The 25,499-nt window shown below is 38.1% G+C and overlaps 3 protein-coding genes and 1 non-coding gene across 5 annotated transcripts in view; 2 read left to right on the top strand and 2 right to left on the bottom strand.

The window, feature by feature from the left end:
* Positions 1 to 105: 105 nt before the first annotated feature.
* Positions 106 to 3,018, bottom strand: rpl37 (ribosomal protein L37). Its single transcript, XM_028025147.1, has 4 exons — positions 2,890 to 3,018; positions 2,093 to 2,228; positions 1,872 to 1,956; positions 106 to 216 (listed from the first exon to the last, which is right to left on the bottom strand). The coding sequence occupies exons 1-4, from the start codon at positions 2,890 to 2,892 to the stop codon at positions 147 to 149; spliced, it is 294 nt and encodes a 97-aa protein (XP_027880948.1). The 5' UTR covers positions 2,893 to 3,018; the 3' UTR covers positions 106 to 146.
* LOC114150271 (small nucleolar RNA SNORD72) lies at positions 2,304 to 2,381 on the bottom strand. The gene has a single exon (XR_003596707.1). It is a non-coding gene; the product is annotated as a small nucleolar RNA SNORD72 (small nucleolar RNA).
* Positions 3,019 to 5,146: 2,128 nt separating the features above from the next.
* On the top strand, positions 5,147 to 19,880 carry st8sia5 (ST8 alpha-N-acetyl-neuraminide alpha-2,8-sialyltransferase 5). 2 transcript variants are annotated; one of them, XM_028025141.1, is made up of 9 exons: positions 5,147 to 5,982; positions 10,307 to 10,414; positions 10,716 to 10,811; positions 14,250 to 14,342; positions 15,683 to 15,769; positions 16,280 to 16,424; positions 16,588 to 16,700; positions 17,193 to 17,285; positions 17,855 to 19,880. In XM_028025141.1, the coding sequence occupies exons 1-9, from the start codon at positions 5,837 to 5,839 to the stop codon at positions 18,315 to 18,317; spliced, it is 1,344 nt and encodes a 447-aa protein (XP_027880942.1). In that variant the 5' UTR covers positions 5,147 to 5,836; the 3' UTR covers positions 18,318 to 19,880. The 2 variants fall into 2 exon arrangements, with proteins under 2 accessions (XP_027880942.1, XP_027880943.1); XM_028025142.1 differs by lacking the exon at positions 10,716 to 10,811 and having other exon boundaries at positions 5,155 to 5,982.
* A 1,699-nt stretch (positions 19,881 to 21,579) lies between these two features.
* Positions 21,580 to 25,499, top strand: part of loxhd1a (lipoxygenase homology PLAT domains 1a) — a 36,357-nt gene continuing 32,437 nt past the window's right edge. Inside the window, exons 1-2 of the mRNA XM_028025148.1 lie at positions 21,580 to 23,170; positions 25,330 to 25,444. Of these exons, the coding sequence (XP_027880949.1) occupies positions 22,447 to 23,170; positions 25,330 to 25,444 (839 nt within the window). The 5' untranslated portion in view covers positions 21,580 to 22,446. The remainder of the gene's footprint in view (positions 23,171 to 25,329; positions 25,445 to 25,499) is intronic.

The following is a 25,499-nucleotide window of genomic DNA, read 5'->3' as shown; positions in this document are numbered from 1 at the left end:
AAAACCAGATACCACTGGGCCACCCACAAAGTTCTGGCCTCAAACTGATTCACCCCCTGCCCATCTGACTCCAGACAAAATTGAAAAAAGACACAACACTGAAACTCCAATTTATCATCACATTTATTAAACCAAAAATGATTCATTTAGGATGAGCTGGAGGCAGCCACTGCAGCACGTCTGGGTTTGGGGGTAGTGCCTTCCCGGAAACCATTCCTGCAAAATAATGATAAAAAACAAACAAAGTTAAAGCCATTTTACATTAACTTAAACTCATGATACTGGTTACTGTTCAGGTGTGTCAGTTTGTAAAGGTTGATAACTAAGGACATTGAGGATATTTGTTATTCCTACTTCAAAATAATAAAAATGCCAGGCACCATTTCCTTTAAGAACAGGGGTGATCTTGCTGCAAAACAACCAACAAGACTGATACAGCATGCTTAGAGTAAATTAACATACATTTACGCCATGATCTAATGTCACACAAACTGTCAGGTTAGCCCCGCCCCCTCAGGATAATTAGGTAATGAATAATCAAATAGCTTCACTTCCTTGCAAAAACAATAATCTTCTATTTTTTGTCAAAAGTATAAAACTATGAATAACTATTGACACGATTTACACTTAGAAGAAATTTTCCCTCCCAATTTCCTGAAGTTAATTGTTTGGAAATAAATGTTTTGTTTTGCCAGAATATGTTGTCAATCTTCTAAAGTTCAATTAGCAACAAATAAGATTTTTTATTAAAAGGGCAAGTTGTTCATAAATTACCAATACTTTAAATGAACTAATATATTTTTTTTAAAAATCTGCAAGATATTTAAAGCAACTAGCAATTGTGCATATGAAAATAAAATGTTGCTCTTCTCTAAAGGGAATCCAAAAAAAATTTTTTTCTCCTAATCTAAATATTGTTTATTTCTCCATCAAAGGTCATGAAGTTCAGCATCAGGTTTTTCCAGGAGTTAATCTTTTTGTCTTAAATGGATAATCAGATTCCCCTTTCCACAAATGGTATGTGGCATTTCTAATACAGTAGTAAAGTGGAGAGCACAATACTAAATTATGCTGCATGTCAAACTTTAAATGGAAGTGGGATTTCTAGATGAATGGCTGAGGTTTTCTGTTTATGACTAAAGTAAATAAAATAGATAAACCGTCCTTGCAGTCTACCTGTTTGATCATTTCCCCTCGAATATTTAGTTTAGAGCCATCTCTAGGTAAACTAGGAAAAACTCTTACATCCCCTCCAGGAAACAAATTTGTTTAGTTAAAACCGTTTTTATCAAAGTTTTTGTTTAGAATGTTCACACTAAAACCAAACTCGAAAGACGTAAACAATATGGTTAGAAATTCTGCCTAATATCCCAAAATTCTGGTTTAACATTTCTGTTATAATGAATAAAACCATGCAACAGTGTCTATTTGTATGCAAGTCTTAACCTCTCTGTGAATTAAAAGTTAGCAGGAGGAATCTTGCTTATATTCCCTGCAGGGAATATCAACAACCCCCAGTGTTTGCAATTAGTTTCAGTTTGACAGTGTTTCTCCAACCCAACAATTTGTGATGTCAACAAAACACTGTCAGTGAACATTTTAGTAATATCCCAGTCTCATTGGGCCAACTTCTTTTTTTTAACAAAAATTATTAGTCATCTTTTTTTTGTGCACACACTCATTAAGATACTTTAGCTCCAACTTAAGAGAGGAACACAGAGGAAGCTAAATGTCGATGCACTCTGTGTTTAAACAGAGGAAACTATGTTTTAATCTGACATCTTGTTACTTTTTTCCCCACAACAAAATCACTTGTTTTTTTTACTGTGATCTAAATTGAACATGCGTTTTTCCCCACTGGCACGCCTCACCTGAATCTGCGGTAGACAACCTTCAGGTGCCTCAGACGGCCGGTTCCAGTGGTGTTCCTCCTCTTAGCCTTAGCGCTCCAGTTGTCTAGAATCAAAGTAAGATCCTACTTTGTTAAAAAAAAAAGAAGAAATCCTAGAGATATACAGAAAGTACCTATTAAGTGAAGTTTAAGCTAAAAGATCCCCAACATGGGATATACAATATATCCTACATAACTTACACTTTCTCTTGCGCTTCTCGGGGTAGCCACACTTGCCGCAGGAAGACTTCTGCAGATGATAGGCCTTGGCTCCACAACGACGGCACAGGGTGTGCGTCTTGTTCCGGCGCTTACCGAATGATGATGTTCCCTTGGTCTGAGGAGGGAGGACGAAGAGATCAGAGAGTCATATTCTTTAAAAACTTAAAAAGTCACGTTACAATAGAGGAATGTCTTGTCTCAGTACAAATAAATGAATCACAGAAAGTCATTGGTTCAGACATTTGTTTGGTAACATCATTGACAAGACTTTTATCACCCACACATAGTTGGTTGTGATTCAACACTAATCTCAAATGAATTATTTATAATAAAAGCAAGCGTCAGTCTCTTCTATAAACAGACGTCTAGTATCCAATTTTCACAAACTTATACCGACAATGAATTAAGGGTTTACTAAAGTAAAGACTCGGCACAAACGATTAGCCACCCCACTAGTTAATTTAACACATGCTTAGTATTTATACAAAACTCTTTAAACTGAATAAAAATCCGCATAGCAAGTTATTCCACGTCGTTCTTCTTAATTTAATCTCGTTTTAGGTACTACAGACTTGACGCTAACGCTAGCGAAAAATGCTACACAGATGCTGCAGATACGCACTATAATTTCACAAAATGATTTGATTTGTCTTATAAATACGTTAACTAAAAGGTGCCGCTACTTATACGCCACCAGAAAAGTGTCACTTTGTCTCAAATAAACGTTTGATTAAACAGATGTTAAAAGATTTATCTTTGTCAGCGTTGCTGCTCACCATTTTCGCCCAGTGGCTGTGGGAAAAGAGACCGGAAGAGGAGCCGGTACGGCGTCAAATCACATCCGTGCTACGTCCGGGTGTAGCAGAGAAATGAATCCGTCTTGCTTCTTGGAGGGAGAAAAAAAAGTCCTCCATAAGTAATCAAAAATAGTGTTTGAATTAAACAACAACGTTGTTCATATGTTATAAAGTCTTGCAGGAGCCCATGAAGATTTACGTGTATGTATTTTCTTTTGCATAATCCATATGTGTGCTATAAAACACGTACCAATAAATACAGAAAACTGGCTAATTCACATGTTACACCACAGAAAAAGCTATATCAAATCCTGTTTGGTTGTATCTACAATAAAGTTTTGTTAAAAATAAATAAATATAATCCTAACAAACCACACTACATAGACGTCGCAGCAACTCCTTTTATTAAACAAATGTCTTAAAATCAAGTAACTTGGATGACATTATTTCATGTTAACAGTAACAGTAAAGGTAAATATAGAGACAAATAAATACATAAAATACATTTTTGAAAATTTTAGTCAGTGAAATATGTTTCTAAGTGGCTCAAATTAGCTATGGGCAAGATCACATTTAAAATAAATGTGAACACTCAGATCTGTGTAACTAAACCCCACAAAAATAAAATAAAATAAAATAAAATCAGATTTTTGTCATTTGCCTGAAGAATAAACATAGCCTGGACGTATACTATTGTTGTATATTTGAAAAAAATTTTGTGTATGAATGTTTAACATACTTACTTTATGCTCAAAATAAAAACATGAGCAAGCCTTTGGCCCTCAATACTAAGGCCAAATATAGCAACAATGTAGGTTTTATTTATGCTTTAAAAAAAACAAAAAAAACTCTGTTCCTATCATATTGTTGGTTGTACTTTAAATGTTTATTTCCATTTATTTTGTGATATTTGTGTGTTTGTTTCATGATGTGTGTGTGGAGGGGGCTGGTAATCACATGTTGTAGGAGAACATGCAGTGGTAGGGAGCAGTGGGTATGATCTGTTAAAAGCTAAAATAAGAAAACAGAAGCCAGTAGGTACAGTCTAAATCAGCTTTATTGTTTGAGATGACAGACGTTGCTCTAGAAGCATCAGATCTAACTTGCATCTAATCTTAACTTAAGATCGATTGTTATATCGAGATCGATTATAGCAGATTGAGTGGTGTAAATCATATCTTGTAAATTGTGAACAATATGTTGTCATAAGTGGCAAGCAGTCATTGTAAATAAAACAAATTACAGATGTACTCGAAGGTTCAAGTCTTGGTCTGAAGATGGCTTCACAAAGAGAATGGCTCGCTTCTTTTTAGCATATATGAAAATTAATTATCATCTTTTAATATCTTAATCCAAGTTTCCAAATGTATTTTGAGAACAGTTAAGGACATTGCACCAGTTTTAAGACAACTTTGAATATGCTGGGGCACAGTCTGAAAGACATGCCTCTCAGTAACTGCAAATAAAACTTTTTATTTATTTCCCTTTTGAGGTCGCATCTTGTAAAATAATAAAATACAAATAAAATCAGAAGGACAATGAGGTATTACCAAACAAATCTAAAAACATTGAGCCAGTCGGTGAATCAATTTATCGGGCTTTACTTAAAGAGCAATTCTACAACACAGGAAAAAGACAACTCAAATGATTTACAGATGATGTATATCTTGCAATCATGGTGGATTCTCTTTAAATTTGACAAACATATCAGGATGTTAAGCAGTCGCAAAAGTGAACGTGCATACTTTTAGACTAATTAAAGAGTTTAGCATTTAATGCCTTCACTATTTTCTTCTTTAATTTACATTGTTAGGATTAATGTCTGTTGAAAATGCTCCTGATTGTGATTTCAAAAGCAGAATGAAGGTTTGATGTACATCCCAGTCTTTTAAAGAATATTGGTTCAGTGTAGTACCGTTTAGTTCAATATTCTACACTGAATATTGTGCTACACCACATTGTTTAGATTCTAAGCAGCTGACCTGACACCATTCAGTCCACAGGAGTGTTGCACTGCGTGTAATTGGGGCAGCATAAATTGTTTTTATGCTGCCCCCTGTCACAATGGCGTCCTGGGCAGTGAGCCATTGAAGATGGAGAAAGGAGGTTGTAAAAACTTTATATTTAGCAACATCCCTGGTGCCCTTTTAGCTTGCAATCAAGCTCACATCGTACCAAGACAGTTTGGGAGCAGCCTCTCCACAATTCCCTGCGCCCTTGTGTGACCTGGATAGTAGGAGATGTTGTGATTGCCCCGGTGCATCCTTGAAAAGCAGTCCGTGACCTTGGGCTTTGGCTGAGTAAGGACCATGTGAGAGGAGCGCGGCGCGCTCCCGTCAGCCTGGCTGAGAAAAGGCGCATCCTCCTTTTTTCATTGCAGTCACGTCTCCTTGCACAGATTTGAGATGAGGCACAAAGGGATGTGAATTTATCCTGTCAATATTATGTCAGCAGATTAGTGTTAGCCAACAGGAGGATGAAGCCTCACATCGTATTTTGCGTATCCCTCCTAATTTAACCCTTCGAGGGGATTCTTCGCTATTTTCCACAACCTGCAATGCCTGCATCGGACCGAGCGACTGCACCTCGTTGAGATCAAGAATCAGGCGCATCTTCAGAACCCTTTGATGATTCTTCATCTGACCACCTTTGCGTAACGAGCGAAACCACAGATTTTTTATTTTATTTTTTATTTTTGGGGGGGAGAGGGGGAATTGGATGTGTTGCAGAAAAAATCAGATCTGTTAGTGAATTAGATGATGCTTTCCATCCATCAACAATGATGCCCTGGATTGAGAGCGGACAAACGGCGTAGAAAGGTGGCGGACAATGTCCAGCTCAGCTCAGCGGGTATTGAGGCACCTGTGATCCTGGTTCTGGATGCGGCGCAGAGAGACACCTACCCGGGTGTCACAGTCAGCTCTGGATGCTGCGCCGAAGGATGGCATACACCGACCCGTCGTCGGGCAAAGATATACTCGGCAGTAGATCCCTGTGTTTCATATTTATTTGCGCATTTGGACTCGTCACGCTTTTACAACAGATTCTTTATGGGAAAAACTACATCAAGAGGTAAGTATTGATCTCCTCCTCCAATTAGAATCTCGCTTGAAATGCAAAGGTAAAATAATCAGCTCTAAAAAAAAAGCATGCCTTCATAGTCATTTTCATACTAGTGAATAGTTTAGTAATGATAGACACAATATGCATGATAAAATAATTAAATAAAAAATATACTCATTCTAAATGCAAGTGTTTTGAATTGAACTACACATTGAGAAGCAGAGGTAAACAAGCATTAGATGGCCTAATAGAACAATAGCAACTAACCATCCATCTTTTTTTCCCCCAGCAGCATAGAATTTATTTTTTGGTGTCTTTTGAATATTAAGCATCATGAATCATACCATAAACAGCGCTTCAGCTGTATATGGTAATGTTTTCCCTTTGTTTTTTATTTTGTTTTTTTTTTGTTTTTTCAAAAGCTTTTGTTTTTCTGTTTCAGCCTTCTTGACTGGTCGTAGCCTACATCTTTTAGAGGCATCCGATTCTGACAGCGTAAAATGAAAGCTACTACGATGGCTGCAGATAGCAGCATGTTAAAGATGATGTGTATTTCTCATTGGTCCACACTCAGCCACTGCAGAGCTGGGTCTGTTGCAGCTCTGCAAGATAATGTGATGAGTCCTCTTTCACGCCCCTTTTATTTATTTTTTCTTTTAAAGCCCATTCAACGAGCCATCTTTCCCTAACTCTCAGGAGGATTCATGCTTTTGGAAAGAATCAGCGTGAGATGAGCAGATGCAGAGAAGCTGGGATGTTAGATCTCTATGCCATTTGCAAAAACTCACGAGGAACACCCATTTTTCAGTTCAAGAACAGGACATCTAAATACTTTTCTTTTTGCAGAGAGAGCACATATATGCTTCCTTCAATGCAAACATACATGTGCCGCAGGATGAGCTAACCCCCCACCCCTCTCTGACACCCTGCTGGGCCCAGTCTGATGAAACTCAGTGTGGATTCATGCATCCTGACTCCTTCCAAGAGAGATCCATGAATTCAGAGCCGATGCTCACGCACTTCTCTCCGTCTATGCCCCCCTCCCCACCCTTTCCCCTTGACTTTACTCCTTGCTTTTTCCACCAAGTGAACAAGCTTCACAATGGATACCAGTGGGATCAGCGGCAGCCATTTTGCTACAGTCTGTCAGCACAAGTGGGGAGACTGTGGGGGAGAGACTGCGAAAAGGGTGTGATGAAATGAGTGTGTTTGCATGAGTGTGCGAAATGCGGAGCGAGGAAGACAAAAGAGAAGCTGCCATCTTAACAGTGTAAACAACAAGGAGGTCTTCCACATGGGTCTGACCACACCCAGTTTCCTCTCCATCGAAACTCAGGCTTCACAAAGAGAATGTCAAATAATCCTGCAAACTGGGCATGTATGCATGCGACACAAAAAAGCAATTGGGTACCTGCAATGTATCTCAGATGGATCGTTGCTCTTTGTACACATCAATCCCAGAGATTTCAAAGGGCTACTCGGTAACTATACGAGGCTCAACCATTAAAGTCAGAGCTGAGGCATGAACATTGTTACACTCAAGAAATCTGGCCCTGTAGTTTCTGCAGGGCTGCGTCCCCATGAATCAGCTCCCCGCCTGCATTCCCTGATATCAGGTTATGAGGAAAGATGGACTGTGAAAACGGCAGAGCTACAGGTAGCTTATTATGATCCCTGTGAGTGACATACTTCTGCGAAGGAAGACAGTGGTGACATCTAAAAATACTCTGTCAGGGGGATTAGAGCAAACGCCGCAGGTTGGGAAGAGGCTGGTTTGTAACCGTCCAAACACGACAAGTGGGTGTAAGCAGATTTGATTGCTTTTAGAGATGATCCATTTTAAGAGTTTATTGTGTCAGAATTCATTCAGTCTACGCTGCTTGAAAGGAGAGTTTGTGGTTAGAAATGTGAGTCTGATGATCTGTTAAAAATCTTTTTTTTTTTTTATTCAACTTCAGTGAATAAAAAACAACAAGCATATTGGGGTGGATAAGTTTGAATTTATTGTAGATTGTCTTAAATCAACTGAAAGTTGTTCATAAAAGTTCAAATATATAAATACATCAATTTGGATAAATGTCACTATGCAAGTTGCAGAGAAACTGTAAGATTCTGACATAATTACGGCCCAACCCAAACATGTCTGGAGCGTGACTCCAAATTTTAGTCACGCTTGAAGAGCTTTGGAGTAGGATATCTTTGGTTTAAAAACGTGTGTGGTTGGGGTGCATGTAACAAATATAAGTGAGGGCATATGTCTATGGCTTGTTAATATAACTAGAGACAATCTCAAATAAATTCAAAGTTGTGCACCCGTTTCTTGTTTTTAATAATCCTTAAAGTTGTTCGCTGGATAAGCAATCCACCCTGAAAAGAAATGATTGAAAGCTAGTTCAACACCCCAAATCTTTTTAGTTATAAATATTTATTTTTTACCTGGAATCTAATTTTGCTATGCCACAACGGCTACAAAACTAACAAAAACATTGAATCTTTTAATTTCAAGGAAGAGATCTACCGAATTTGTGGTCCTGTTTCTTGCAAAAGGAACATTTAATCACACAGCCAATAAATAATGGTTCAGATTTTGTCTGACTCTGTTTTGATCTATTGCCTTGATGCAGAATGTGTGCTGTGGTAAGACACGACATTCTGTTTTGACTCGTTGTTAAGGTGATGATAGAACAGCTGCAGCAACGTAAGATACTATGAGCAAGCAGAGGGTAAATGCATGACTTTTTGGGGTTTGAAACATTTGGAACCTCTTGAAACATTTTGTTCTTTCTCTTGTTGACCTCAGTCCCCACTGCATGAAACTAGAGTTATCCTTAATCTTTTGGTTGCGATTCTCTTGAAAGTTACTGCACCTAAATGCCCTCCCAAGGCTTATTCTGGATGATCACAATAGTAGAAGTGTGCCTTTTGGGGCTTTGCAATAAGAAATTAAAACACATGCTATAAAGAAATTGAATCAACTTTAGCAGATGTTTATTTATTGGGAACCCCAGGGACACTTAATGACACTCATAGAAGTCTTTAATAAAGCAGGTTTAAAGTTCTACAGAATCTCAGTTTCTTTGCCTGCAGGCCCTCAGGATGGAATCAGAGGATGACAAGTGGACAGGTCTGTGCTTGTTTGTCTCTTGACACTTGGATTACTGTCTGAACTGAGCACATAATTAAGTGAGCGGCAGCAGATAAATGGTCTAGTTGCCACTTAGTTGGAATCTGGTCCAGCTCCCACTGTGGTAAACAGGATAAATAAAGTTCTCTTCATTGTTGGATTCAAGATATTAGACTAAGAGATTTATGTAATCAGCTTTCAGTAGGCAGGCTTTAGGTGCCTTAATCGTTCTGCTTTGATTAGCTTATGCTCCATTTTATGCACGTATCCCCCGCCCCCACCAAAAACTCTTCTGATTTGAGGATCTACACTCCTACCGCTGCTTCGCAGAGTGGGACGGAGATGCTGGAGAGGCACTCAGCGAGGCTAAAAGCGCCTACAGAATGGCATTAACACAAGTCCCCCGTGATGAATGCTCGCTCACATAATGCGTCCAGAGAGGCTCTTAGGGTTCACTCTCCCCCACTGAAATTAGCTCAGTGCCCACGGGGCACTCACAGAAATGACTCACATGTTCACTTGCATAACTGTCAGTCGCATATTAAAAGTTTTACACCCCGTTGTGCTTGGAGAGATGGAATGTGTTTGTTAAAAAATGCTGGGTTTCAACTATAATCTCTTCCTAAAATCAAATACTTTTAAACTAGAAACCAAAAAAGAAAAAAATAGCACCAATAGTTAAACTGATGTTCTCTTTAAACCCTCTTTACAAGTAACAGGCTGTGAAAGTGATCTAAATTGGCAACTTTATGTTGGCTTTAAATTGGCCAGAGAAGACTTGGCAAATCTGTTGGCCTCAGTCCCTCAGAGGCAATTTGACATTTGCGGTAACTTGACTCTGATTATTATTTCTCTCTTTAAAGTACATTGCATCAACCTACAAGTCTAATCCTCCTGCAAGTCCACGTTGAGCAGCAAAATGTCTAAATCGCACTCAGATTTAGGGAAACAGCCCAGCAAAGCATGAATTAACTACTCAAATCGTGGTGTCGTCAGCAAAAAACATCATTTTAAACCATGTTTGGTGTCATACTCTGTTTTCTTAAACCTGTGCATGACTGAGGGTGTGAATGTTCAATTTTGAGATTCATGAGTGGATACGTGAACTTGGTTGTGTGTGTGTATGGGCGTGTGTGTGTTTTTGTATGTATGTATGCACAGAACAAGGACTAAATAAATACCAAATAAACTGACTGATTTTTTTACTAGTGCACAACAGTTTAGCCGAGTCAAAGGGGACGAGACCGGAAATTGGACCGGCCCCGTTAATTTCTTCGATGACGGATCTCTGAAGCCTGCCAGAAATGGAAGGAAAAGGTACCTTTCCATCCTGACTAACTACACAACATCTCTATTTAAAAAAAAGAATGAGTATGTGTGTGTGAGAAAGAGAAAGAAAGATAGAACTGATTATAGAGAGGACCCAGGCCAGCATGTGTGGACTGGGATATGCCCATGAGTCTCCTCAGAGACTGTAGAAAGAGCACGAGCAGCAGCAGCAGCACATTTTTCTTTTTCTTACTTTTGTTGAAAATCTGCAGGTTAAGGAAGTTGGCAGGGGGTGGTGATGGTACAGGACAACATTTAACTCTAACTTGACCTGTCTGCATGTTGACAGATGTTTCCGTCAGAATATTCAGCCAGATTCACAGATCTCCGTAATAGTCACACCCTGCCTAGCTGATATTAAGAAGAAAAAAAAACGCTCTCAAAGGTAGGCCTATCTGAAGGCATTTTCTAGTCTTTTTCACAGAAACCCAAGAATGCTTCTTTTTTTGTCATTAGTTTGAAAGGTATATACTCATATTTTTCAGTGGCGGTTGCACTTAAGATTTGCTCTTGCATGCCGTCTAACCCCGTCGACCACCCACCTCCCTCTCTCCCCCAAATCTCCTTCCACCCTCCGACGCTGGTTGAGCCACCGTCTCCTGTTGATGTTCTGGCTTCTCCTTGTCCTTTTGTGTCCCCATCTAGCACCCATCTCCAACTGCCTCCTCCTTCCCCAAGGAGTGTCATGTGTGTCATGTGTTTCTGCACAGCTTTCTGTGTGTATGCCATGTAACGTAGTGTGGACACTCTGCTCCTTCTATCTCCCCTTCTCACATCTGCATTGTCTCTCTCTGCGACCTGGACTTACTCCCTCCTATTATACTTTCCTGCTGTTACAAGAAGACAGGAATTTCCCCCCCACCCCTTTCAAATCTCCAAGTCTTCATAACTGTTGTCAATATCTGAGGTAAAATGCTGGATTGGTCAATCCTAGACGCCTTACGAGATGAAATTCATCTCGTCAAGTTAATTACTTGATGTCTTGCTTTTAGACATGAATGGAGCACACTTGCAAAGGTTTCATCATCTTAGCTAAAACAAAACAACCAAAAGAAATTGATAGCTGGGTTTATTATGTCAAGTCTGTTATACATACCCTGAATAACCTCAGAAATACACTGCATCATCAGGTGGATGTAGACAACCAGTTTTATCACTCCTTTTTTGTTCAATTCCATCCCAGCATCTTGTTCCTTTTATGCATCACTTTTGTTGTATTGCTCGTTGTATTTTTTTTGTTTGTTTGTTTCATATTCTTTAAATCGCTCAACTCATTTACTTCCAAAGGCACAGGTAATATGTTTTACTTTTCCATCTTTCAAAATCCAATGTCCCATTTAATATTTAACAAATGCCATCACTTATTTGAACAAACTGACATTGTTGTTGCTGCTAAATCCCGCCTATCCCCAACTGCTTTGCATGTAGTAGCAACATATAGTAATTGATCATTGTAAAATGCATTCTGTGCATTGAAATGTTACGAAGGGAACATTTCCTATGAAATGTGATTCAAATCTTTTACTAACCTTTTATTTTTGGTTCATGATTAATAACTATTAGCAAGACAGTGATGCAAGCCATGGCATGTTTTTTCTTCTGCCTTTAGATTATATTTATGTCTCTGTTTAATAACAGTGCAGCCTTTTAATTTATTGGAACTGTTTTGAATTCACATACAAGTTGAAAGGAACCAATCAAATTTTATTCTTAGCCTTGTTTGTAAGAATAAGCAGGTCAGTCTCGTAATTAATTTGGATACTAGAGGCATAACAATTCTCCAAGGAATAAAATTGTCTGCAGGCATTTTGTATTTTGACAATTTGGTTGTGGAAACAAGTTTTCTTACTGGAATAAAGAACATTAAAATAATTTGTTTTAACCCTGCGACGCCCGACCAAGCCATGCTGCAGTCAATATCAAAGACAATCATTATAGTTTAAGTGGGACACCCACAGGAATTGGTATGATGGAAAAATTGCATTAATTTATTGATTTTTTTGGTAGGAGAAAACCCTCCTCTACTATAACTTGACTGAAGTCTTCATGGAGAGCTTTCTATCACAGAGTGCATTTTGCACTGAGCTCGTAGTCTAAAGCCACAACCACAGATTTTGACATCACTGGTTTTCCATATAGTACCATTTATAAAAGCACTGGATCTCGGCCTCCAGGCTTGCAATAAAAAATATAGACATTTACTTCTGTATGCACATTAACACCCGTGGAAAGTTCCATCATGTTATTATGCAAAAACATATTTGGGTGTTAGAAGTTATGAGCTTTCACACCTTTTTGATAGCTCTGGAAGGCAGCGCCTCTCCTCCACTGGTGGTTTTAATGCAGGTGTTGCGGATTTACTGAGAAAAAAAACAAAAACGGTAAAAGACAACGTGTGCATGTAGTATCACCACATAGAGCCTATAATGGCAAGACCAAGCCAGTATGCAATTTGTATGCAGTGGAAATTATTGTACAGGACATGCAGGCTTTCATTTGTATTTATATAATATATATATATATATATATATATATATATATTTAGATGTGTTCTTACTTCTAGTGTATTTTACACAAAATATTCATTGTGGAAAAATTTTGAAATTGTAGAGATGGAAAAAATAGGCACAATAAGGTCCTTCAAAATTGTAGGATAAAAAAAATCAGTAACACTTCCAGATTTTAAAGATAATGAATGTTCAAGCTGATTTAAGAGTACAGATTACACAAGTAGGAAAATAATTAGAAATTGAAATAATTGCTCAACATCCAATATACTTTAGAGATTTTAGCAAGACGCAGTTTAGAAAAAAAAACTTTTTTTCAGTACAAATTTGTATTAGCTGAATAAAAATGCCAAAAGCATATTAAACATTACATTAGAGATGGTTCATACCTCCTCCTGTTTTCCCTCTCCGATTCTAGACACAGTCATATAATTTCAGGCTGACTTATACTGATCACATATTCAAAAATACTCAGCCTGTTGGTTTTTAATCAAATCAGTATGAAGTTGACAACTAAGCTAAATTATTCAGATTTTTAATGCATAAAAAGGATGACAATTTTTTTGTTGCAAATGTTCTGTTATTGTAACTATCTCAGTGCAGTGATTTATGTATTTTTGAAGTAATTTACCAGCTTATAGTGAGTCATATTATGATCCCTTCTTTGCATGACCAGTTGTTTATATGTCTATGTCTCCAGTGGTGCAAAATCATGAATTATAGTTAAAATTCCCTCTTATTTTCAGTGTATTGTGATAACACTCCCCCCCCCACAAACACTCATTCTCATATTCACCAGACATTACACTATAACCATTCCCCCATTTTAACCTAGTAAGCCTGAATCAACCCCTTTTTCTTTTCAAATGCTCTTGCATATGAGGAAAAAGCACAATAGAATCCCAAAATATCTCTTTAATGCCATGCAAGTGTCATTATACTTAGTTTGACATGTGAAAATATAAGAGGTTTAATATTTCGTATTGCATTGGTTTAGTCTAAGATGTTACAGAATCTGGTGCAAGTGTCCATTAACCAGAATACTACTGTCCTGTTTGTGATGCCGAACAATCAATTGCATCACTTCTCTCATTATTTCATCCCAAAGTGCTACCTGTTTATATTTATATTTCATAATAATATACTCTTATATTTCATAAACTCAAACCATAGACATACTGTGGCAAGTTATAGAGTGTTTATTTTACTGCTCATTTGTGCACATTGTAGTTAACTAAAACAATTTGTTGTCAATCTGTTGATTCTCTTGTGTGTCAGCTGCTGCAGGCAGAGGATGACTGTGTTTATCCCTCCAGGTATCTGGAAAATTATGACGGCTCTTTTGAATTCAACTCCACGGCTTGCAGGGAGCTCAGACAGGAGATTATGGATGTCAAAGTCCTGACGATGTGAGTGATTGTTTGTGACGACGCCGATGTTCACACTGGACTATTGTCACTCATCTGCCAGGAAGGTTTACAGTGACTGGCCTTGCCTGATACAGTCAAGATGGTTTGACTGATGGTAGAATTGTGCATTATCATTATAAATATTTAAGATCAATACAGATCTGCCTTATGGTATGTTTACCTTTTTCACCCTCTGAAGAGAGGCAAAATGCAATAAAACTCAAGGTTATATTAGGCTTTTATACAAATATTACTAGGAGTGTCAGTAAGTGGGGATTGTACTTTGAATATGCTCGGTCTGAGAAATAAAACTGAATGTTTCCCTTTAAATGAAACAAAAGTCTTAGTTTGATCCCCGTGCTGAGGAAAGGAATAGATTAAAAGATGTCTGCTAAGACAGTGAATGAAAAACATAATTGTGTCCCAACTTTTGGATGACTGATAGCAATGACCCCACGTATAGTGTGCCGAGCTTTCAGAATTACTTCTGTGAAACAGCGAACTAAATCATTTGTTTCGAGGCCATGGCAATCAGATTTGGTGTGTCTCGAGTTCACTTTTGTTGTTATGTTTTCATGTAATATCATTTGCTAATGCTATTTTTAAAGAAAAAGACAAAATACTGCAACAAGTTCTTTCTAGCAAGTTTTTCGCTAAAGATACATGAAATAGTTAGAGATGAAAAATAAACCCAGAAGCGTTTAAGTTTACACTTCCAAACATTTTGAGCTTTCTAGTTTTAAAGTAAGCGGATGAAATGCCCTTTTAATTTGAGACTCACCACCAGTCACTCAGCTCTGCAGAGGCCTTGTAACGAGCCATTCATTTGATTCTGGTGTATTAGAAAAAGCATGCATCTAAAAGTTGTCATATGGTGGTTCTCGAGGACCAGACTAGGTCACTCCTGCTCTCCAGGATGCTATAAATAACATTTACATAATGCATTTGTTTATTGCTCATTCAGCTTCATTGCACATCTTAATGAGCCCGAGGTGCCAATAGCAATCTCAGCAGTTTCTTCTCTCTTAAATGAATAAGATTATTATCCACTGACCTTTTATGCACAGAGTCCAGGCTGCCAAAAATTCTTGTCATAGTTATTCTGACTAAAGGCCTTTTCAGCTTCCCTGCTTTCATTCTTATAATGACATGAGTCAGATTCTTCGACAATCACAACAAAGAGGGTACCTAGACAAAAAGTTGTCTGAAATAGCTTTATCAGCAGCAAATTACCAATGCAGTTTTTTTCTCCTTGTTTGTGTATTGTCATTTTTAGTCTCACATGCTTACCTGTTGAATATAAACAAACTGCTCCTAAATCTGTGATTTTTGTCCATCAGGGTTAAAACTTCAGAGCTGTTTGAAAGATGGCGAAACCTACAAATCTGCAAGTGGGAGCAAAACAAAGAGGAGACCAGCAACTTTAAGTAAGCGCCATTCATTTCAATGCAAGAACTGCATCATGAAAATGAACCTTTGCCTTTTCAAATGACATTTGAGCATTTGGGGATTTCGTTCAGCACAAAATGGGTTGTTTTTATTTTCTGATTTGATCTTGATAATGTTTTTAAACATTTTCTACTGTTACTTCGACATAAGATCAGAGAAAAGTATTAAGGTACCTGTGAGCTCTGAACGAGGAAATTGTCGCAAAAAATGCTAATCAAGCACACAGGTTATTCTGCTTTTATACCGCCATTCCATCATTGCATATGTGGTTTTATTTTGAAATCTGCATGACGATACATGGTTAAAGAAAACAATGTGCCAAAAGCACCAATAACTTACTTTCTTACTGAAAAATAGTGAAAACACTTTATTTCTTCACTTGGCATCCTGCATAAAACATTTTTAAATGCAACAATGTGCATGGAAAGATAAAGCACAGTCATCATAGCTGATGTATCTTTATTGATTTCATGTTTTTCCATCCTAAGGATGTCTCTGTCCCGCTGCTGTAATGCTCCATCCTTTTTGTTCACCACCAAGAGAAACACTCCTTCAGGCTCCAAGCTAAGGTACGAGGTGGACACCAGTGGCATCCTTCCTATTACCACAGAGATTTTCAAGATGTTCCCAGATGTGAGTTAATTTTCTCTTCATGTGTTTTGGCATCTTTCTTTCTGTTTTTTTCTGCTCAGCTGCCGGTCTAGTAGTTTTTGTACCATATGAGATCTTTTTATTATTATTATTATTATTATTACTATTTATGAAGCTCTTCTATTGTAATTTTTCTGAAATCTAGGATATGCCATTTTCCAAATCCCAGTTCAAAAAATGTGCTGTCATTGGAAACGGTGGCATCATCAAGAACAGCAAATGCGGAAAGGAAATCGATTCAGCCGATTTTGTTTTCAGGTATGTTTTGGTCTTTTGTTATTTCCGACAGATTAAATGATGTTTTACTGGAAATGTTTCTGGAGAGATTGAAAAAAAATGTTTTACAGGTTAGTATCCTTTTAATCAATCCTTGTTTTCATATGAAAAAAAAAATCAAAGTATCCTGAACCATATGCTCTAACTTAAACTATTTAGTTAGAGTCATCCTATCATTTTTACCCTGGGTATGTTGTAAAAAACATAAATATAATGCACAATTTTCGTGATTTTTAACCTGTTTACCTTCTATATTAGTTTATTACACCATTTGTACTTGACTGGACTTCAGAACAAGATGCTATCAGAGTGAAAATTATATATTTTGATTAGAATTTCTCTTGGTATTTCACATCCTAAAATTTCAGAGTCAAAAAAGGAAAACATCAGGAAACATCAGTATTGTGCAGCTCTTATGAATCCAAAGTAAAAAAAAAAAAAGGAAATTCTTTATTTTCCTTCTGTCTCTTGCAGATGCAATGTCCCCCCCATCAGTGAGAAATACTCAGCAGATGTGGGCACCAAGACAGACCTGGTGACCATAAATCCAAGCATTATTACAGAGAGGTACTGTGAATATGGAAGATATTATAGATCCTATCAAAAGAATTTAGAACTCTGAAGATTTTTTCTTTTTTTTTTACAACCACCAATGTCAATGTATTTCTATTGAGATTTTATAGAATAGAATTTTAATTGGATGTAATTATAAATCTGAACACTGCATTGATTTAAACTTTACTTATAAATGAAAGGGGAAACGTACCATTATGTTTGTTTTTTTAGCATTAATATTGATCATAGAAGCGGCTAAGAGCCTCATGGTTACTTTAGACCAGTGGTGTTAAACAGTCCTGCAGCTTTTCGATGTGTCCGTTGTCCTACACGCTTGAATTAAATGGCTGCCTCACTATCATGAGCTAATATTGGAGCCAGCTGTGCTGAAAAGTTGCAGGACACCGACCCTTGAGAACTGCAGTTAGAGACCTCTACTGAGCACATTATTGCTTCAAAATTATTTTAGTTTGTTGTTCTCGCTTAACAAAATGTGAAAAAGTTCAAATTGTCTGAAAACACCTTTGCAGTGCATTGTTTATATTCTTAACATCCACTTTTCTGTTGTATTTCCTGTCCAGATTTCAGAAGCTGGAGAAATGGCGGCGGCCATTTTACGAAGTCCTCCAGAACTACGAGAACTCATCAGTGGTGCTACCCGCCTTTTACAACACTCGCAACACTGACGTGTCTTTCCGAGTTAAGTACATGCTGGACGATTTCGACTCCCAGAGAGGCGTGTTCTTCTTCCACCCGCAGTATCTCCTGAGCGTGCAGCGTTTCTGGGCGGTGCAGGGCGTCCGGGCCAAGCGCCTTAGCAGCGGCCTGATGCTCGTGACGGCCGCCATGGAGCTCTGCGAGGAGGTGCACCTCTACGGTTTCTGGGCGTTTCCCATGAACCCAGCCGGCATCTTTATTACTCACCACTACTATGACAACGTGAAGCCACGGCCAGGCTTCCACGCTATGCCTCATGAAATTTTTAACTTCATCCACATGCACACGCGTGGGATTGTCCATGTACATACGGGGCGCTGCACATGATCTATCTTTTCTTTTTTTCTTTCTGGTTTTTAAATAAATGTGTCTTGTTTTTGTTAGGATTATGCACTTGGCAATTGGAGTGCACACTTATTCGCTCCGATTAGTTCAACAGTATGGTGAAGATTGCTCGCTAGAACACGTTTCTCTTTTTAAAGAGCCTCTACAGCTGTCATGTCACTGTGGCGATCTTCGAGTCTCTGTCCATAGGATGCTCATGTTCAATATAAAAAGTGATCTTCATAATAGTGTTGTTTCTGTGAAGTTTTTGAAGTGGCCCCGCTGTACAGAGGTGTTGTTTTCTATTGGGTTGCACAGGTGTTTCAGCTGAAACGGGGCTCCAGTGGAAGTGGCTTCATGCCCCGTCTTTTAACTTTCTCTTGGACAGTTCTTGGGTGTGGCAGCTTAACGTTTGTGTCAAACAAGCCTATGTTAGACTATACAGCAGTAACATCTTCTTGTCTACTTTTGTAATCTCTTTCCTATTCAGCTGTGTGAGTACTTTCAGACTCAGTTAAAAAGGCCTGTTTTCACGGGCCTAATTGCTCTCTCTAAAAAAAACAACAACAACAAAAAAAAACGACCCCCCACCCCCAATATTTAAGATGAGACACCAATGTGTTTAATAATTTTTGGTTTGGGGCAAGAACTTTTACAAAACAACCCAGCTGTCGCTCTTGTCTTAAGCCATTTTTGCCTTATAGAATATCAAATCCCTCTGGACAATGTGCAACGCACCTGTGTGTCCGGCTTATGTACAAATACCTTACAGTGGAATGAAATGTTGGTTTGGCTCTTGAATGAAAGGAAATGTAAGGCTTGCTGTAAAAAAAAACAACAAAAAAACATATGTGTGCTTTCTGGCTCATGTTCTTCTGGAATCGTTCTCTGTAAGTTGCATTCATTGCCATGAAATGCTCTGCATGAATTTACTCTATACTTGGCTTTGTGTGTGCCTGCTTTAACGATCACTGGAATATGTTTACACTTAAGTCTCTTCACAGTGCATTGGGAGGTGAAGACAGGAAACACAGACAGACCAAGTCGGCTGTAGAATATAGTAGTAACTGATTATTGGTGCAAGAATGATGACGGCTGCTGCCCGTGTTTGTTGTAGCACAAAACTATTTAATTTAATGTTATTTTATCTTACTTTGAACTGCATAGATTTGATTGCATTTGTAGAAAAAATCACACATTTCACTACTGGAATGTTGTGCTGATTTACATTGAATTTTTGTTGTACTATTTACAGATTAGACGAATGTAAATGATTATTTTTGCCTCTGTTTATGCTCAGCTAAAACTTATTAGTTTATTTTGAGTTTAAACATGTTTATGATTTTTATAGGTTCTTTATGTACTTAATGCCCACAGATAGTGAGTGAATTCATCAAATATAGACACCAAAACAAGTCTGACAACAATCATGATTGACTAAAGACTAAAAGAAAAGGTTAGGTTTTGGAAGGAGGTATATGTTGGTCTATACGGTACTTCTTAACTCTTGATCATTCTTTATATTGAGTGTTTGTAAATAAACCTGTTTCGAATTTCTCAAATGGCTATTAATGAATGTGTGTGTCTTTCAAAATGACCTACCTATTTGTAGTTTATAGTGTAGTTTGATGACCGACACATGAAGGTGCTGAGGGGTCACATGTTCTCTAGCACTTTGTCGTTCTACATGTAAAATGTGTTGTCTTGTAATCTTGGTCAAAGAATGAAGCCCATAGATTCAAGGATGTTTAGGATTATGAAGTTATTTCCGCATATTTCTATTCTATTCTTTCCCCTTCGAAGTTATGCTCTACCCTGTGTTAGTTTGTCATAAAATCCCAATGAAATGGGTGTAATTTTGGGGGGTTTTAAAATGAAAAATAAAATGTGATAAAGAAGATAGATAATTCAGTAGAAGGGACAAAAAATATATTTAACTTAAGGTTATTGAGAAAATATAGCTGTCATTAGCAGCTAGATTTAAGAAAATTACATCTTAAGGTAGGATTCTGCAACTCCAGTCCTTGAGTGCCACTGTCCTGCAACTTTTGGATGCATCCCTGCTCCAACACACCTGAATCAATGGGCTGAATTACCTACTTGGCACGTCGACAAGCTTTACAAAGGCCTGGTTATTAACCATTCATTTGATTCAGGTGTGTTGGACCTGGAAGGCATCCAAAGAACAGTGGAACATGGGGGCTGGAGTGGCAAAGCCCTTTTTAAGATCCTTCTAAAATAAAAGTAAATTGCCTTATTTCAGAAATATACACAAGTTAGTAGAATACAGGTACATTTAAGATCTTCTATCAAAAATATAGAAAGATACAATGAGTGGGGATCAATCAACGTAATGGATCAATAAAAAAAAAACTCAGATGAAAAATAAGAATGTTGTGTAAAAATGGAAATTACTCTATAGAATCTAAGATGGCCGCAGTATTTTATTAAAACTAATGCAAAGTTTTGGTTTAAGACAGATAAAATAATAAAAAAAAAACAACCCTGGGAAATTATAGGTACATTTTTACACATAGTAGTTTAAATATCCATTACAGTAATGCAAACTGACCAAACACCCACTTGCTTTGTGTTTCAGGAATAACATATTTGCAATGGTTTTTCAGTGTAACTCATCTAAATGTTCTCATCTGTTTATATAGTGAAATATAAGGTAACAGTAAACAAAATCAGAGTTAAATATGTCCTGTCTCAGTTTTAATAGTTCCTGCACTAATAAAAAAAAAATGTTTTAACAGTTTCACTGAACTGCACTGTTTGGTGAAGGTTTTTAAAACCTCCAAAACAGATCTCCGAAGGAACATCTTGGGTCCAAACTGTTTGGCAGCATGAAACCAAAAATAGGCATCATATTTGCCACGCCGTGCTCTAAATTTTTGATGGGATGAAAGAGCATTCAGTCTCGGAGCGTAGGGGAGTGATTCTTCACCGAGGTAAACGAGGTCTGCTGTCTTCCATTTGGTAGGGTAATTTGATGTTGACAGATCAATATGACCATGCTCTGCCCTTCCCCTTGATGCTATAGTGCATCAGGTGTCAGATGGCAGCAATAAGACTAATGGGATGATATGGCTCATAGTCAGGGGCACATGTGGGTGCCAGCAGGATAGAAGTGCAATGAAGATATGTAGGTTTGTTTACCTTCATGAAACATTAAATATATATTTTTTTCTGTTTATATAAAATACATAACATGTATTTTACATGTTCAGTGTTTGATTTATTAACACTTTTCCCCCCCAAAATAGATAAAAACACTGATGACTATTGTCTTAGATTTTCTTTATTTTCCATAATTTTGCTACATTTTGTATTATCAATATTAAAACAGTTCAAGGGTTAACAAGCACACTGATTAATAAACAGTCCACTTAACCCAGGCTGGATGTTACTTAACTAAAGACAAGCATAGACAGAAGTCCAGTTGAGATTAAGCCCCATAAAACTAAAATATTAGATTTCATTTGTGAGCTCAGTAAGATTGATCTTTTTTTCATCAAGACAATGAGTTTCTTTCTCTCTGAAGCTACACACGCAACTCTCAAAAGAAAACAAAACCCCAACTTGCCACTGTATATAAACCGAGATATTCATTTTCAGCCTGCTGTAATGATCATTCACTCAGATTTAGCTTCTCTATGCAAGAACAAAGAGAGGCAGTTGCAAAGGAGTGTGTATGCATTTGTGCGGGGGTGTGTTTGTGTGTGTCTGCAGGTAAAAGCGAGACGCCCCCGGCTTGTAAAGCGATCCTGACACCATAAATAATGGAGGATGCCGTGGCAGAGAGGATAAGTTCTCTGGGCAAGGCTCCTTTTTCACAGGGCTTTCTCCCAGTGGCTCACGTGATCACTGAGGTGCCAGTAATTTTTCATGAGAGGTGTTTGTGTGGTTTATGTTCATATACCACCCAAGTGGCACACCATCAAGGGGGAGATTCCCCCGTTTCAGTACCTGGAGACCATACATCTTCAGCTTTAGATGCCCGGCATCCTGCAGATTTCACAGTTCCAGAATCTAACCATAGCCAAGGGTCAAATGAATTGTCTTACACCATTAGAAACTCAAGGCAGCACTTACGAAACTAAAGGCCAGGGAAGTGGATGAATTAAAGATGCCGTCGAAACAGAAAAAATCCACAGCTTTGGAAGAAACCGAAGAGGTTGATGACGAAGTGGAGGAAACGGAGCCAAATTTAAAGGAGAGTGGCCAGGGGTTGACCCATGGAGACGCCACGAAAAGAGGAAAGAGTCGGAGGAAACACAAGAGCACAGAACGCTCCGAGACCCAGGAGCCGCCAGAGAAAGAGAAGAAGGAGAAAGAAGGAGATAAGGTGAAAAAGAAGAAAAAGAAACCAAATGATGATGCTGACCCTGAAGCTGAGGCTACAGTTTCAAGTAAGGATGCTGAGGGTGAGCAGAACAACAATGAGGCCACAACCAAACCCAGAAAGGACAAATCTGAGCGGCTTAAAGAGGAAGTGACTGAGGGGAAGAAGAAGCAGAAAAAAAAGTCGTCCGTAGAGATTCCAGAGGGAGAGGAGGGGATGGGGTCCAAGGACAAAAAGTCTAAAAATGGCAAGAAGAAGAAGAAGTCTCATGATGATGACGGTGAGGAGCCCTTGATCGAGGAAGACGAAGAGGAAGAGGAAGACTCGAAGAAAAAGAAAAAGAAGAAGGCCAAGAAGAGCTCTGGAGACAGCGATGATGATAAAAAGAAAAAAGGGAAAAAATCCAAAAGCAAACAGGTGGATTACGCCTTGATCTACCAGAACGAGCTGTTCAACTACCACACAGACTCTTCAGATGGATATGAAGACGAGTACTACAAAAAGAAAGGTAAGGGTCACACAATGCCAAAAAAAAAAAAGAAGAAATGCCTGATGTTCTTCTTTGGAAGTGAATAAATCTGGCCTGGTTGAAGGTTCTTTCTAGCCACCTTCAGCTCCAACCATTATCAAGCAGGGGAGTCCCTCTGTGATTGTTCTGGATGAAAGCTCAGTTATGTTCCACATGAATGGAGCCAAACAGAGGAGCTGGGTGCTGTCCCAGTCTGAGGGGCTGGGAGCACCACTGGGGCCACGGAGGGTCAGGAGAATATTCAGGAGGGACCGTTGTATTCTGAATAATACGTTTGATTGTAGATAGATTTTATTTTCAACAGTCTAAGTATAAATTTCTTGAATCCATGAGGTTACTTTAGAGTTTCAAACTGAAAGTGATAAATGAGAAAATGGGAACACTGTTCCTCCCACATTAATTGGCACCTCTGGTAAAGATGCCTTACGGATTTGTGATGCGTAAACTTTTAGATGATACATCTGTCTGGGAGTTTTTAATTAGTAATTCACAACTTCTTCCTCAGTTTTCACTATAATGTGATCCATTTGCTTATTCTTCAAAAATGAGAGACAAAATGTAATGTGCAGTGTGCAGTCACAACACAAATTAAAGCAATTGGTTCGATAAAATCTCTATAACTTTGATGTGCTTTAAAGTTTTTGAACACATTTTTATCTTAAAGTGGAGAGTGCTCTAGCTCTTTGTATATATCTTTGCTATCTGACTGGCTCGCCCAGATGGCTTACACCCTGAGAAGTTTAACAAAGGTCAGTTTTACCAGGCCACTGTTCATCTGATTTTATCAGGTGTCTCCCTTTCTCTTTAATCGGATCTTAATAGCTCAGATTGCTGTTAGTTAGGAATCCCTGTTCTTGTTGGATCAATCTCATCCTTCTGTTGTCCGTCTGTTGCCAGCAGGTGCATTTTGTTTCTTTTTTTTCTTCTCAATTTTTTGAGAAGGACGTATACAACATATATCATGGCTTTGTTGTATTATTCATTAATCTACTGTGCAGCATCCATGGATAAGTATTTTAGAGGAACCTGATCCGTCTGAGTGAAATAACTTTACCCTTATATAATGTAGGGTAAAGAAAATCATACTTTTGAAGTTTCAGGTATAGGATTCCTATAAAGTACATGAAGGATTATTGTAACAACCAATTCTGACAAATTTTCTTGGTATTGTTGCACCTGAAACAATGACTTTTTCCTTGTGAAACCATGTTGATTAGTCTTGAAAGAACTATTTACGTCTTAACCATTTTCATTGAAATCCACAAGCCACATATGTCAAAAATATGCATTTTACTCTGATTAAAAATGTCAGAAAACCTTTAGAAAAGTAGAGAAACTTTCCCCTGGCATTTCATTCTGGGGGATCCAAAGTGCAGTAGAGTCTCTCCAGTGGGTTCTGGGTTGTGTGGCATACACGCTGGGTGGCAGAGAAAGCTGGTGCCTATGCAGGATGACAGGGCATGTGTGGAGCAGAGGCTATCTTGTCATAAGGGGTGTGCATGTGTGTGTTTATTTTATTTTTTTGCCATGATCTTTGGGATACACTAGAGTGTGGGGCTAGATATGGTACTTAACTGGAAAAGTGATTATTACTCCCTCCAGGCTGGTGTACATTTTCTTCATCAAGTGGAAACATTAAAGTTTTATGGCGCCTAGATTTGTAAAAATGGATTGGAACATTGTTGGCAACAACACAAGTTCTAGCCCAGCTTGTTATACTGAAGTCAAACACCAAGTATTTACCAGTTCTACATTTTGACTTGAATCTATGGAGTTATGGATCATGAACATGAGAGCAAAATCTCTAATAAAGCTGATGAATGAACTTCTTCTGTATAGCGGCTGGACTCAATCTCAGGCTGAGGAACTCCATCAACAGGAGAGAGATGATCACATATTTCTATAAATTTAGTTTCCCCGTTTTTCCTATAAAGTGCCTTGGGATAAAATTTTTGTTGTGAATTGGTGCTGTAAAACTAAACTAACTTAAATTCAGTTTTAACTGAAACAAAAAAAAAAAGCTCCAGCTAAATAATTTTGGGTGGTTAAAGCCTTTAATCAGGGTCTCTCATAAATACAACAGGGAGCGTCGATTTTTTTGTGGTTGTATTTAATATCCAGTGTCCTCTTTCTTTCAGTATATGAGGTGGTTACAGTCACAGGTGATGTAAAGGGAGCTGGGACTGATGCCAATGTTTTTGTTACCCTCTTTGGAGACTTTGGCGTCTCACCCAAGGTTCACTTGGCAAGCAAGTAAGTATAATTATGGCGCTTAATAAAAATGTTTCCCCAGCAATTCAACTTTTTG

This window comes from Xiphophorus couchianus, chromosome 8, assembly GCF_001444195.1.
Source record: "Xiphophorus couchianus chromosome 8, X_couchianus-1.0, whole genome shotgun sequence".
NCBI lineage: Eukaryota > Metazoa > Chordata > Actinopteri > Cyprinodontiformes > Poeciliidae > Xiphophorus > Xiphophorus couchianus.
The sequence above is the reverse complement of the archived record's forward strand: the minus strand, read 5'-3'. Positions and strand labels throughout refer to the sequence as shown.

Bases quoted from the DNA above. Each gene is read 5' to 3' on its own strand.
- st8sia5 (XM_028025141.1), top strand. From the start codon at position 5,837: ATGCTGCGCCGAAGGATGGCATACACCGACCCGTCGTCGGGCAAAGAT. The intron at 5,983-10,306 runs GTAAGTATTGAT...TTTTTTTACTAG, and splicing joins GGGAAAAACTACATCAAGAG to TGCACAACAGTTTAGCCGAG. The intron at 10,415-10,715 runs GTACCTTTCCAT...GCATGTTGACAG, and splicing joins GCCAGAAATGGAAGGAAAAG to ATGTTTCCGTCAGAATATTC.
- rpl37 (XM_028025147.1), bottom strand. The intron at 1,957-2,092 runs GTAAGTTATGTA...CTTTGATTCTAG, and splicing joins CGAGAAGCGCAAGAGAAAGT to ACAACTGGAGCGCTAAGGCT. The intron at 217-1,871 runs GTGAGGCGTGCC...ATTATTTTGCAG, and splicing joins GTTGTCTACCGCAGATTCAG to GAATGGTTTCCGGGAAGGCA.